We start from the raw sequence: 15,991 nt of genomic DNA on the forward strand, positions 1-15,991 counted from the left end.
GGTTTATTCCCATTTTCGTGAACTATACTAAGTAAAATATGTAAAGTCAAGTCTTGAGAAGAATGATTTCTCTCTGGTGACTATATTTAGGATCAAAGTACTGTTTAAATCTAAAAGATAGACTGTGTAGCAAAAGGACAAGTGCAGAGCCAGCTGATGTGAACTTTCTTTCAACCTCAACTATGTGCCAAGATAAATATGTTGAATTGCTCTCGATGGGTTAGACTTAAACGGGGAGAGTTCGCCTAGTGGTGCTCTGACAAAATGGAAAAGCAATTATACTTTATATGAACTAGAACGGCCACATTAATCTGAAATGTTCTGAACAAAACCAAAAAGACAAACACGGAAAACACTCAAAGCTCTTTGTTTCCAGGTCGTGCTCTGCAATTAATAAGACTAATAAAACAATTGCTTTTATTGACTTTTAAAGTGGATATGAAAAACCCTTGCAGAGGCACACGCACACATTTTTTAATGCCACTCTTAGACACATTGATGAGAACTGTATCCTAATTATACATCTCACTTTCACTTTTGGCCATTTGATTTTTTAAAACTTATATTTTCAAAGAAGTTAAAAAATATATATAATCAGTTCATGCTCATCACTTAATTGTCCCTCAGAGGGATTGTTGCAAGACCCTGAACATCGTTTATACCATTATTCTTTCTGGACAGGCCCTCCCTCTGGCCTCTTACCTGCTCTTGATCTTTGTATTAAGAACTGCTGGGGTAACATAGAATTCCTACAGTGCAGATGGAGGCCATTCTGCCCATCAATTCTGCACCGACCCTCAGAAAGGGCACTCTAACTGGGCCTACTCCTCCACCCTATCCCTGTAATCCCATAACCCCACCCAACCTTTGGACACAAAATAACAATTTAGCATGGCTAATCCACCTAAATCTGCACATCTTTGAACATTAGCAATCTTATTTTCTCTGCTCCCTTTACTTACCCTAAACTGTCTCCCTCTGAACTTTGCGCACTCCATTTTCTCAGGTCTAACTCTGACATTATCAAATCTGCTGACAAAACGGGGTTGCTCCAGTTGTCTAACAAACTGATCTCTACTTTGCAGAAGCTATGTCAACTCTCCAACACTTCCTCCTACTTCCCCCTAGAGTCTCGAGTAGACCCATGACCCCACCACCAAATATTAAGTCATCCTTTCCAGAACAGTCAGTTCTGATGATCTTTCTTCAACCGATTCCCACATCATAACTCCCCAACCTCATACAGCTCACTCCTATCTCCTTCCTAAGATACATAAACATGACTGTTCAGATAGACCTATTGTGTCAGCCTATCCCGGCCCCACTGAAGATACTTCTTCCTACCTTGACTTATTCCCCCCCCCCATTATCCAGTCTTGCCACATCCATGACTTTTTTATGCCCTCCATCACTTAAAAAACTTCCAACGTCCTGGCCCCAATCATCACCTCTTTACCATGCACGTGCAATCTGTCTCAACCTCTATTCCTCACTAGGATGGTGTAAGTGTCTCTGCTGCTGCCTTGAATGAGGGCCCAACCAATTTTCATTAACTATCATCTTCCTCCACTTAGCTGAACTTGTTTTCTCACTGAACAATTTATCCTTCAACTCATCTCACTTACTCCAAATAAAAGATGCTGCTGTGGGTCTCCCATGGGTCATCACTGGATTGGGGGTTTGCCCTTATCCGCAATCTGAGCCCTTTCTTTGTAACTCAGAAAAAGTAAAAAAAATTTTAATTAAAAAAAGAGGGAAAAAAATGAAAATGGTCTTAGCAAAACCTGGTCATGTTGGGGATTATTCTAAACAACCACCTTCGTATATCCTCACTGTGTTGATATCTAGCTTACTTAGGTTTCTTTCCCATTTCCTCCTGTACCCACTCCAAATTCATCTCATTCCCTCTGTGAGACCCACTTTCTGGTCCCATGACTCCATTCTGACTGAATTCTTGAGCACTCAATTTCTCTTCCTGGCCTTCTCATGCAAGCTACCATTGTGAACAGTTCCTTGTGCATTGTCCAGCTCTTTAAAAAAAAACCTACCCTGTCATTGCAAGTGTTTAAACTCTAGCTTCCCTTTTTTCTCCAAGATCTGTGAACATGCGGTCATGTCCTGAAATCATACCTCTACGTTTTGCCGAAATTCCATATTTGAATACTTCTAATCAAATTCCTGCTCATCACAACGCCAAAACTAATGTGACATTTTCTATCACTGTGGTGCATCATTCTTCACTGTCTTCCTTCACCTGCTGTCCATACCTGTGACCTGTTATTTTGTTCAGTGAGATTGTGTTCATTTGTTTCCAATATTACCTATATGACTGACATCTCTAGCAATTACTTCTCGCCCCAACCCTCAACATTACCAACAACTTAGGTGTGGAATCTGGCATTCTTCCCAAACTTGATGCCTTGGCTCTGGATTTTGGCCCTTCACCCAGATGTCTCAGTTTTAAAAACTGCAGTAGCCCGAATATGCTATATTAGTGATGCTTGTGAGAAGACTGCCAAAGAATGTTGAATTATGGATAATTCTTGGTCACAGTCTCATACCACTAAAGGCATTACCCCAAACTCCAGAAACAGCACGGCGGCACAGTAGTTAGCACTGCTGCCTCACAGCTCCATGGTCCCGGGTTCAATTCCAGCCTCGGGTGACTGTCTTTGTGGAGTTTGCACTTTCTTCCCGTGTCTGCGTGGGCTTCTTCTGGGTGCTCCGGTTTCCTCCCACTGTCTAAAGATGTGCAGGTTAGATGGACTGGCCATGCTAAATTACCCCTTAGTGCCCAAAAGGTTAGGTCGGGTTACTGGGTTACGGGGATAGGGTGGAGGCAGAAGCGTAAGCAGCATCCTCTTTCCAAGGGCTGGTGCAGACTCGATGGGCAAAATGGCCTCCTTCTGCTCTGTAAATTCTATGAAACTCTCTTCATTTACAACTCTTACACTTGTCAAACGAAACTGAAACTCTAGCAATCGTGCCTGAGTATTAATTCGGAATAATTTAGAAACTGGGTGGGTCTCCTTCATGCCCAATCCCAGATATTTACTCCTCCTGCATGAAGCTCTGCACCTGGAGTACTTATCCACATACTTACTCACTGAATTGGTGGACAACATAGAGTCATTTTCGACATACACGTTCATTCTCCAGTTATAATCCGAGGACATGACATGATTACTTTAAAAAAAATCTTAGTTAAGGGTACTTTAGTGTGGCCAATCCACCTACCCTGTGGGTTGTGGGAGTGAGACTTTCGCAGACACAGGGAGAATGTGCAAACTCCTCATGGACAGTAACCCGGGGTCAGTCCTCGGCGCCATGAGGCAGCAATGCTAACTACTACGCCAGCATGCCGCCCCACAAGACTACTTTAAACTGTGATTGAGAACTGTCGATAAAGAAAGAATGTTGGGCTTTTGTTTTAAAAGCTGGAAAAGTGTGGTATTTCTATTTAAATAGCAACAATGGCCTCACTCAACCCCCTACCCCAAATTAGCGTGTTGTGACTTATATGCTGGCATTTACAGCAATTATGAAATAGAGAAGTAAACTAGAGGAGGAAATAATTTAGTTGCAAAAGTAAAAGATAATTCTTAATTATAACTTACTGCTCTTCACACAGGGTCCCACCCTTTTGGCTTTCTAGATTCAGCCAACAGCCACACACTTAATGTCAGCAAAAACAAAGTATTTGCTGCTGGAGCTCTGTTTGGAGAATGAAGCCACTTAAAATGGCTAACTCCCGATTTAAAATGGCGAACGGCAAAGGCTGATGGGAAAGTCAGCCAACAGGACAAAAACGAGCAGCTGCAGGTTGACTGTGTATTTACCTCTGGAAAGGCCAGACCAGATCGATACCAGCAACCATCAGCATAACAAAACACCAGCCATCTGCATACTAATGAGCAATCCCCAGGAACAATGAAATGAAAAATGAAATGAAAATCGCTTATTGTCACAAGTAGGCTTCAATGAAGTTACTGTGAAAAGCCCCTAGTCGCCACATTCCGGCGCCTGTTCGGGGAGGCTGGTATGGGAATTGAACCGTGCTGCTGGCCTGCCTGGATCTGCTTTCAAAGCCAGCGATTTAGCCCTGTGCTAAATGAGCAACATTTAGACACATGAAGCAAAACCAGACTCTTCGGCGCCAGCAGACGCCTACACAATGGGAGGTGAACGGCCACCTCAGGACCGCCCATCAATCAGGGAACCGCTTCAGCATTGGAGAAAATCGAACCAAGTGATTGGGACAAAGTCCAATCACTTGGAACCAGGTACAGGGTCTGCCCCGAAAGGCGGGAAGCCCCTGGGGACGATAAGAATTAAGCCCAAGTTCAAATCGTTCTTCTTGACCAGGTACCTCAGCAACGCGAACCAACCCTTGACAGTGACTGGTTCAGCCGCCGCCGATATCCAGTAAGTCTTACTTCAACGCTCGCTACGAGATAGGCGCTCCTAGCTACCAATCTGTACCAACTTCGAATCCCGCAAGCTCAGAACCCGAACGAAAGGCCATTTGTTTCCCTGACCTGGTGGGCCAGTTCCAAGTTAAGTATTGGCCTGTTAACTGTAGAAGTAGCTTAGACGTAGAATTTATGCATGAGTAGTGATTACTGTGGAAAATAAATGTGCTTTGATTTAAATCTTACTAAGTGGTGTATTGGATTATTGATCATTACTCGGACTTGAACCACGTGGCGGTATCATAATGATACCTGGCGACTCAAGAGTAAAGGTGATAAAACAGGGCAATTAAACTAAGGCAAAGTTAGCAGCATTATTTGGCGACATCCTGACGGGACCCGATCTGGAAGTGGAAAACCACTCCGGGAGAACCCAGAATTTGAATTAGAGATCCAATTGGAAACAGAAAACCACAAGTGTTCAGGCAGTTCTGATCAATACTCATAATTCGGAAGTGTGTGTATGCATGCGTAACTAACAGGGCGATAAGGTAAAACTGATAGATTTTTTGTTGCGACAAAACTGTTGGAAGTTTGTATGTCGGAAAGTAGCGAAAGCCGTACCCGTATTTACAGCACCGCCTTAATACCCCTGTCCCAAATTTGAAGAGCAGCATTCGGATTAAAACCCCTGTCCCAAACTTGAAGAGTAGCATTCGGATTAAAACCCCTGTCCCAAAATTTGAAGAGCAGCATTCGGATAGGAAAGGTGGCAATGCAGCGCCTAATGAACCGAAAGGAATTTGCGGTCGCAGCGACCAGCAACAGTAGAGTGAGTGGGACAATGTCCCATTTGGGAGGAAGAGATCAGGAAATATCTCAAAGAGAAAGGATGACCCCTTTGGAATGAATTCTGTGACAATGAGGAATCAGGTCCCGGGAGTATAGGACATACTTGGTGGGAGAACCTGAGCGAGATCCACAAAACGAGCTTAGGGAAAGCTCGCAAGCCGATGGCAATCGTGTCCTGCTGGGCACAATTGCGAGGCACAGAGGAGGTCATCAGGACGCTCCGGAAAGAAGTTGAGGGCACTCATCGAATGAGTAAGGTCGATGTAAGCGAGGTAGAAAAGGAGAATTTAGAATTGAGAAGAAAGTTGGCAGCAAAAGATGTAGAGATGGAGGATGCCAAAAGGGCACACCAGTCTTGTCTGGCGCACTTAAGCAACTTCCAGTCTCAATACGAAAAGGCCTATGAGGACACGCAACGTGCAGTCCTGGTACGTGAAGAAACAGAAAAGCAGGTAGAGGCATTACAGAAACAGTGTAGTGACCTCAAGGCAGCATTAAGAGCACTCCATGCTGCCACCACTGAACAAAGACAAAGCACGCTAGATCACGCAAAGTGCTGGAAGCAGATTGCAGAGCTGCAATTGCTGCTTTCTGTTCAAAAAGGTTTCCAGGAAACCTTTGGAGAAAGATTAGATCAGGAAGACGGCCCTGATTGAAAAGAATTGAACGAAACAGCGCAGAGATATGTTCAGGAAACATGTGTGCAGGGAAAGCCACAAAAGGAAAAAGCTCCCCAACCCCCCACGCAGCAGATAGTTCAAGCTCCAATGAACCCAGTAACCACCCACCGCACAGCCACATCGGACGATGCGGAATTTCTATATGCCGCTCCCTTAACAGTGACCCAATTAAGGGATGCGTGCGATAAAATCACACCGTTCCTCCCCACCTCAGACCCTCACCATTTCTTTGCTACAGTTAAGCATCAGGCGACCATGTAGGGCCTGGATGAACGAGAGCATGTAAAGCTCACCGTTTTAAGTTTAGACCCTTCAGTAGCAGCAGCCCTTCCGACCCACAGAACGTAGGAGGAGGCACCCTTGCAGAAATGCATACCGTGATCCTGGATGCGATCGGGTAAACCGGGGTGACCCCGTAGATGGCCTCAACAAATGTAGGCAAAAGAAATCCGAGCACCCCACAGCGTTTGCTGGACGCCTGTGGACTCACTTTGCAGCAGTCTTTGGAGACTTAGACCGTGCCCATTTGTCCCCACACAACATGGCCAAATGGACCCGCACCCTTATCTCCCATGCCGAAACAGGACAGAAAGCCTGCGCGAGTTATGATCCCTCAGAGGAGGCCCATAACGAGAAGTGGGTAGTGAAAAGATTGTCCCGCACTTGGGAGCAATCTGTTCAAAGTAAACCCGCAGTTAAGAATACTGAGGAAAAGCAGGCCGCCGCAGATATGCAGGCAGTAAAAACACACCAGAACCCCGCATGGGTGAATAGAATCATAGAATCATAGAAGTTTACAGCATGGAAACAGGCCCTTCGGCCCAACCAGTCCATGCCGCCCAGTTTTTACCATTAAGCTAGTCCCAGTTGCCCGCACTTGGCCCATAACCCTCTATACCCATCTTACCCATGTAACTATCTAAATGCTTTTTGAAAGACACAATTGTACCCGCCTCTACTACTACCTCTGGCAGCCCATTCCAGACACTCACTACCCTCTGAGTGAAGAAATTGCCCCTCTGGGCCCTTCTGAATCTCTCCCCTCTCACCTTAAACCTATGCCCTCTAGTTTTAGACTCCCCTACCTTTGGGAAAAGATGTTGACTATCTACCTTATCTATACCCCTCATTATTTTATAGACCTCTATAAGATCACCCCTAAGCCTCCTACGCTCCAGGGAAAAAAGTCCCAGTCTATCCAGCCTCTCCTTATAACTCAAACCATCAAGTCCCGGCAACATCCTAGTAAATCTTTTCTGCACTCTTTCTAGTTTAATAATATCCTTTCTATAATAGGGTGACCAGAACTGCACACAGTATTCCAAGTGTGGCCGTACCAATGTCTTGTACAACTTCAACAAGACGTCCCAACTCCTGTATTCAATGTTCTGACCAATGAAACCAAGCATGCCGAATGCCTTCTTCACCACCCTGTCCACCTGCGACTCCACCTTCAAGGAGCTATGAACCTGTACTCCTAGATCTCTTTGTTCTATAACTCTCCCCAACGCCATACCATTAACTGAGTAGGTCCTGGCCTGATTCGATCTGCCAAAATGCATCACCTCACATTTATCTAAATTAAACTCCATCTGCCATTCGTCGGCCCACTGGCCTAATTGATCAAGATCCCGTTGCAATCCTAGATAACCTTCTTGAGGGAAAGCACAGCCCCCCAGCCAAGTCACAGGAGTGTTACAACTGCGGACAGTTGGGACACTTCGCAAGAGAGTGCAATGCCCCTAAAAAGCCACAGAGAGCCCAACAGACGGGCACTCTGAGTAAGAAAAAGACAGAGCACATTCATAGCGTTAGCGCCCGTTCAGATCAGATGGACTTGACCGGAACGGACTGACGGTGTATGGGCTCCCCCAGTTGGGTCTGCGACACCCTTTGGGATAGGTCCGGACGAACGGTAGTTGCAGCAAAAATCCGGGGACAGCCCACCGAATTTCTCTGGGACACAGGAGGGTCCCGCACCACAATAAATTCCTCCACCATGTTCCAAAAGGACACGTGGCCCACTACAGCCACTATCACCCTCAGCGGCTTTACAGGCCACTCACAGCAGGGACACATCACAGCCCCTGTACCCATTCAAATCGGCACCATCACCACCAAGCACCCCGTAGTTTTAGTTGACCTGCTCCACACAGCAGAACACATTCTGGGAATCGATTTCATGAATTCCCAAAATCTTTCATTTGATCCAGTCAACCAGTGTGTCTGGAAGATGGCAAAATCCGCAAGAGCCCCCGCAACGCTCAACATAGGAGAGTACACGAACAAAATTAGCACAGTAGGCGAATTTTGGTTCAACCCGACCACGCTTAGTACGGACAAGCAGGTTAGGGCAGTTCTGCAAAAGAACAGGGCAGCATTCGCGACCCACAAGCACGACTGTGGACAGATGACTGGCTCCGTACAAGTAACAGGACCTGACCCTAGACCCCAAAAACAATATGGATTTCCCCAAGAGGCAGAGGGAGAAATCTCCAAGGTAATAGAAAGCTTATTAGAGCATGGCGTACTTAGATCAGTAGCCTCCACTAATAATGCCCCGATTTGGCCAGTGAGAAAGCCCGATGGATCATGGCGACTGACCATCAATTACCGGGAACTCAACAAAATCACCCCCGCAGCAGCCCCCACAGTAGCCACAAGTCCCGAGACCATGCTCAGGGAGGGACTCAATTCCCGATTCTTTACGGTTTTGGATGTCAGTAATGGATTCTGGTCCATTCCATTGGCAAAGGCGTGCCAGTACAAATTTGCCTTCACCTTTAAAGCACAGCAGTACACGTGGACATGCCAGCCACAAGGCTTCCACAACTCCCCCTCCATTTTCCACCAACAGCTGGCAAATGGTTTAGCCAAATTTTCTCGCCCCGAATGTCTGGTACAGTACGTAGACGACCTACTACTGCAGACAGACACCAAGGAAGAGCACATTGAGCTTCTGTCCGAATTCCTGGAACTATTACACTCAATCGGTTGTAAAGTCAACCCCAAAAAGGCCCAGATTTTGGAAGAAAAAGTGATATATTTGGGAACAATTATCACACATGCTAAATGCGAGATCGAGCATAAAAGGATTGACTCGATTGCTAAATTGCCCCTTCCCCAGAACGTTTCAGCCCTCCGGTCGTTTTTAGGACTGGTTGGCTACTGCCGAAACCATATTGACAGTTTCGCCAGCAAGGCAGCAACCCGCTCCGACCTCCTAAAGAAAGAAGCCCCCTGGGAATGGCTTCCGCAGCATACGGATGCTGTGGACTCTTTAAAACAGGCACTCATAGCAGCCCCCGCACTACAAGTTCCAGACCCGCTTTCCCCTTACGCCATAGAGATAGCGACCACAGATCGCACCCTTTCGACTGTGCTCCTCCAGGAACGGCACGACCAGTTAAGGCCCGTAGTTTACGCCTCCAGAATTTTAGATGCTGTGGAGCAGGGATTTTCAGCCTGTGAGAGGCACCTGCTCACAGTATTTTGGGCAGTGCAGTATTTTTCATATATTACCGGACTGAACCCCATTACAATTCTCACCGAACATACCCCCACCCAACTTTTACTGGACGGATGACTCAAGGATGGTACAGTAAGCCAGATTAGAGCAGCGAGATGGACCCTTCTCTTGCAGGGACGGGACATCACTGTTAAAAGGCAAAGACGCACACCTATTTAGCCGACAAATTACAGTACCCCGGAACCCCCCATGAATGTGAAATTATCTCTCCACACCACAACACAGGCCCCTTTATCGCTAAAACCCCCCCCAGAAAGATAGGTAGTTCAACCCAGAGCCCCCAGTACACGGACACGTGTGAGCAAATAAAGATCTATGTGGATGGATCTTCCACAGTCTTGGATGGGAAGCGCATAACAGGTTGCGGTATCTATGTCGAGGACGCGCAGGGACGCGCCCTTGAGAAAATATCGTTAAAACTTCCAGGCCACTTAGGCGCGCAGGCAGCAGGGCTCACGGCCATCGCATATATAGTTGAACACCCAGATTCCTTCCCCAGCCCAGCAGACATATACTCAGATAGCCTCCATGTCTGCAACAGCCTCACGGAATTTCTGCCCCTGTGGAAAGCAAGAGGATTTGTTTCCGCAGACGGAAAACCCCTCCCCTCAGCCCCATTATATTTTAGAAAGAGCCCAGAACAGGACTTTTGGGATAATCAAAGTCCGCAGTCACCATCGTTCCTCCCCCCCCTGGAAATGTGAAAGCCGACGCACTGGCTAAAGCAGGTTCCAGACATGGATACTTTTGGACACCCCCCGAAAGCGCACCAGTGAGTGCAGTTCAGGTCTCACAGACAAAGATCGAGGATCTAGTAGAGGCCCAGAAACAGGACAGCAATCTCAGGGAGATTGTATAAGGAAAATATCCAGCACCCTATGAGAGGTTCAAAAATGCACTGACCACACATGACGGTGTGGTGTTCAAAGACACCCTTTATGTGGTTCCTGAACAGGACAGGAATCAACTGATTTGTTTGGTCCATGACGGTCATGGACATCAGGGAATCGATCCCACTACAGCCCATCTCAAGCAGCTTTGTTGGTGGCCGACTTTAAAGGATGATGTAAACCATTACATCGAGAACTGTCTTATCTGTGCCCAGAATAATCCGGACAGATATGCCAAAAAGGCTCAACTCAGCCACACCTGACCCGTTAATGACTCCTGGACTAACCTCCAAATTGATTTTATAGGACCATTGCCCCCTTGCAGGAATGGCTATAAATATGTACTTGTGGTAATTGACACATTTACGAAATGGGTGGAAGCATTCCCAGCCCGCACAAACACTGCAAAAACCACAGGCAAAATTTTGACCCACCACATCTTTACAAGATGGGAACTCCTCCGCAGCATTGAATCCGACCAAGGTTCCCATTTTACAGGACGTGTCATGCAGAACGCCCTCACGATATTTGGCATCACCCAAAAATTCCACATAGCATACCACCCACAGTCGAGTGGTATCGTGGAGCGCATGAATCGGACCCTACAATCCACCCTCTGAAAAATGGTCCAGCAGAACACCACCACTTGGGACTCAGTCCTCCCTTTTGCGCTGATGTTTTTGCGTAACACAATTTCTACTTCCACAGGTTACACCCCACACACCCTCCTGACCGGACGACCCACGAAAGGCACCGAATATTTATTGGGTTTAGACTTGACCAGCCCCGAAGTGACGGCCCTCACGCACGAGAAAGCATTAGAACAATTAGTGGAAAATGTTAAAACGGCTCAGCTAGCAGCCGCAGTAAAATTGGGCACCAGAAAGAAACAGAGCAAGGCTTGTTTCAACAAGACAGTGCATGCGACTGAGTACAGTATAGGACAGGAAGTTATGCTCTCTGTATATAGCCCCAGCACATTCCTGTCACCAAAATACTCGGGTCCCTACTCCCTTGCGGATAAAGTAAGCCCTTCCGTGTATAAAATAAAGTACCCCAACGGTAAGACTGCGTGGTTCCATATAAACCAGCTGAAGGCATATGGAACACAGTCTAACCACGCACACCACGTCATGCTCGACGCAGCACACCACACCTCGCCCACAGCCAACGTAACCCTACCATCCCCCAACACGTCCGGCCCAGCCACAGACTCGACCTCGACTCCACCCCCGAAATATACACTCCGCCCCGGAACGCCCACAGACTGCAGCAGCAGAGACAGCGACTGTGACTCGGACGATAGCCACAGTAGGCCTCCCTACTAACCCCATGCAATAGGACCCACACCAAGCGACCCCGACTACGATCCAAATGATCCCTTCATGATCACTTTCCGAAATAAACCCCACCACCGACCACCGAACTACACGGACAACCCCGATTCTGTCCCCACACAGCTAGGCACCAATTACTGGCACCGAGATAACTCGTCCCGACTTGTCCGCAACGACGAGAGCGACCCCACCTCACACCATGCAGCCCTTTCAGCCCTGATACACTCAAGAGTTTGGCACCCGGGAGAAGATGACGACCTTGGGTCTGACTCCCAAACCGAGAACCCCTTTGCGACCCTGTTCGCAACCGAGAACTGAGGTGTCCAGATGATGTTTTAAAAGGAACCGCTTGGGAGAAGTGGAGTCCTTTCTGATGGAACTTGCAGAATGTTTTATGTTGTTTGTAAGTTTGTTAAATGTTGTATGTCCGACAGGAGAATTTTTTTTCTCACTGCCCCACGCCTATTCGGCCGTAACCTCTGAGGACTTGCCTACAGAGACTCACTATGGCCAGACACTAGTTCAGAGGAACTAGCTTGTCTGCAGAGGCTGGTTAAGGAACCAGACGCCTGTTCGTAACTGCCCTTCTGGTTCAAGGAAAGAACCACTACGGCAGCCCCCACCACGATGACTACATTTCTTGCCCGTTCTTGTCGGTTGTTCAGGCAGTGGAGAAACGGCTTGGGACCCGTCCTGCCTGGGAACCCCCCCCTCTGGTCAACTACGCTCGGGTAGGAGAGACAAGGCATTGGTAACCGTCCTACCCGGGGACTCCATCCAACTCTTACCCGTCGCGGCCCATACGCACCTCATTTTGGAAATTTTAGTTCAAAAAGTTTTGTTTTGTTTCAGGTAACCCTTAGGTTGCAAACCACATGCTATTTACATCCTGAAACATTTGGATGGTAAATTGCACAGTCTGCGAGACGGCTCGCACTGGTTCATTATTGGGAAGTGTGTCTTGTCCTAAAATTCGATTTTTGATAAAAAATGAGGGAGTCACACATAGTGACCAATTATAAAGGGAGTAATTGGCACTACAGGACAGACACACTATCGTACGAGATATTAAACAAAGATAGTTACAGACACTATGCTTGTTTCCACAGAACTCCAGAAGCTCCAGGACCGGAGAAGAGAAGAAAAGGAAAGAGAAGAGCCATGAGGACTTCCTTCACATGGATCAGCATCATATTTATGGACATTTGGTTGCGCGTGAACGCGAACCCCATGACTTCAAGCCCCCCAGCCGTTAATGTTTCACTTCCCCGCAGTACCCAGAGCCCAGTCACCAGCGACATCACATCATCTTGGTGTGCCAGGTTTATAACCTGGTACTCTCTTGTCCTATGTAATAGAAACATTACTGGTATTAGCGATACTCTGCTGCATAGTGCAGACTATGCGTCTACGGAAATGGAGAAGGATAGCCTACCGCGCTCGAACCCTGGTATGTAGGATTAGATCCCCTATTTTCGGATACGACCAGACACCCGTGATCTATAATAAAGAACATTCACTTGCGTTTATTGTAAAGAACCGTTCATGAGCAAATTGTACGATCCTGAGCTTGACTGCCAAGCCAGGAAGACTGATGTATAAACTGCTATGAGCAACATTTAGACACATAAAGCAAAACCAGACTCTTCGGCGCCAGCAGAAGCCTACACAAAAGGAGGTGAACGGCCACCTCAGGACCGCCCATCAATCAGGGAACCGCTCCAGCATTGGAGAAAATCGAACCAAGTGATTGGGACAAAGTCCAATCACTTGGAACCAGGTACAGGGTCTGCCCCGAAAGGCGGGAAGCCCCTGGGGACTATAAGAATTAAGCCCAAGTTCAAATCATTCTTCTTGACCGGGTCACTCAGCAACTCGAACCAACCCTTGACAGTGACTGGTTCAGCCGCCGCCGATATCCAGTAAGTCTTACTTCAACGCTCGCTACGAGATAGGCGCTCCTAGCTACCAATCTGTACCAACTTCGAATCCCGCAGGCTCAGAACCCGAACGAAAGGCCATTCGTTTCCCTGACCTGGTGGGCCAGTTCCAAGTTAAGTATTGGCCTGTTAGCTGTAGAAGTAGCTTAGACGTAGAATTTATGCATAAGTAGTGATTACTGTGTATAATAAATGTGCTTTGATTTAAATCTTACTAAGCGGTAATTATTGATCATTACTCGGACTTGTAGCACGTGGCGGTATCATAAAGATACCTGGCGACTCAAGAGCAAAGGTGATAAAACAGAGCAATTAAACTAAGGCAAAGTTAGCAACAAGAACAAATGCACCTTTCCAACAGGAAGCTGAAATAACCCGTTCATTCAGTCCTGTTTTTCCCCAGTTTCCAGTTCCAGGGAGTGATGACATCTGCACCATGAACCTGTCCTTTCTCATTACAGATGTTGACCTGCTGTGCTTTTCCAGCAGTACATGTACATAAACGTCCCTGTTGCAGTGCTTTGCGGGTTGATATTTGCAAACACGGTCAGAAATGCAAATGAAAATTGTCAGAAAATTGGAATTTTTACAAACTGGATACACTCACCTGTGCTGCTGACTGTTTTGAAATATGTTCCCACTGAAAAGACCTGTGTTAGGAATCACGTCTGACATAATTTACACCGTCGGTCACTTGAGTTATTTGTGTATTGATGGGAGTATGCAATTTTAAAAAACGGCCATTTAGTCTATAATAGAGTTTAGCACTGTGCCAATACGCTTTGTGTGATGCTTTTAATATATAATTTCCCATTCTCCACTGACAAGACTTGGAATCACTCCAGTGTTGCCCAGCTCAAAGTGTTTGCATCAAGCACAATTTACGACTGGAAGGGCAAATTCTACAATCACATTGCTGGGCGTTGTCGGTGTTCAGAAAGAAAATGAACCAGCATTTATTTATTTATTTTCTAAATTCCAATTAATGGGCAATTTAGTGTGGCCAATGCACATCCTTGGTTGTGGGGCTGAGACCCCCAAGGACAGTGACCCGGGGCCGCGACCTATCCCGGGTCCTCGGCGCTCTCAGGCAGCAGTGCTAACCACTGTGCCACCGTGCCGCCCTCGAACTTGCATTTATAAAGTGCCTTTCACAATCTCAGGATGTCTTAGAGCTCTTTCTCAGCTACTATCTTATTTTTGATGTACAGTCCCAGTTGCAATGTGAAGTGAATTTAGCATAAGCATTTTCAATATCCAGCATGAGGTGGCTTCAAAGTCCTGAGGAAAATAAAGCACCCAGTGTGACTGTGAATTTTACATACACATCATTACATCTTATTGATAACTCACTGGAATTTCCTACTTCAATGTTTTCAAAACCAGAGCATCAACATATAACAGGCTAAAACAGACTTCACTTAGAAACACTGATCATATGCTCAAAGTTTCTGTTTTAAAAGAAGAAATTCTCAGCCCGTAGATGGACATAGATATATGCACATTAACATTAGCATCCTGAATAAAACACCGATCAACTTGATTTATGTTTGTGTGGTGTACCTTAGCAGCTGAATTGGAGACACCATGCGTGACATTTCGTATTAGGCCTCCAACGTTTCCATATTTGATCAGTCCTGAGACGCCCTCCGATACATCGTTCAACAGTCCCATGGGGTTACCCAAAAAGTCCACCGAGCCCAGGATTCGAGTCGCCTGACTCATCAACTCCTGATAATAAAGACAGATTTTACTGGCTGTGAAACTGCTTTTTTAATATTCACTCTCGGGTTTTGGCATTACATTATGGACCTTCCTTGCGATGTTATGCACCTGAGTGGCTGTCAAGGCTGTACAAAGGACAGATAAGAGTCAATCACATTGGTGTGGGACTGGATATCTCACAGAAGCCAGACTGGGTAAGTTGGCTTTCTTATAGGGCATTCTATGACAATTCAATTGTCAATTTTTTATTAATACCAGCTTGCTATTTCCAGATTTTTCTTTAAACAGCAATTCATATTCTCAAACTACCATGGTAGGATTTGAACTCCCGGTTCTTTGGGCTACCAGTTTAGTAACAATACCACTACATTACGATACTGATTCAATTGAAAGAAGTGGTCATACAGAGCTTTGACTTGAAAAACAATTCAGATCAGAGGCCCAATGGAGAAAATCAAGATAAACGATGTAGGTACTTTTGAAACTATTTTCTTCCCAGACCTTTCCTCTTTAATAGTAATTTTGAAGTTCCCTTCACCACATATGACCTAATTCCCTGAAGGCACTGACTCATGCTAGGTCTACATCCATCACCATCAGCAGGTCTACTGTACCCCACCCAAGAA

General features: G+C 46.3%; 1 protein-coding gene across 3 annotated transcripts in view; it reads right to left on the bottom strand.

Annotated features, from left to right (window-relative positions):
• The window catches only part of vps13d (vacuolar protein sorting 13 homolog D), a 333,180-nt gene that overhangs the window by 94,021 nt on the left and 223,168 nt on the right, over positions 1-15,991 (bottom strand). For all 3 annotated transcript variants that reach the window (XM_072478413.1, XM_072478411.1, XM_072478412.1), the window contains one exon: positions 15,204-15,371. In XM_072478413.1, coding sequence (XP_072334514.1) covers positions 15,204-15,371 — 168 coding nt within the window. The remainder of the gene's footprint in view (positions 1-15,203; positions 15,372-15,991) is intronic.

The sequence above is a fragment of the Scyliorhinus torazame genome, chromosome 16, assembly GCF_047496885.1.
Source record: "Scyliorhinus torazame isolate Kashiwa2021f chromosome 16, sScyTor2.1, whole genome shotgun sequence".
In the NCBI taxonomy this organism is placed as follows: domain Eukaryota; kingdom Metazoa; phylum Chordata; class Chondrichthyes; order Carcharhiniformes; family Scyliorhinidae; genus Scyliorhinus; species Scyliorhinus torazame.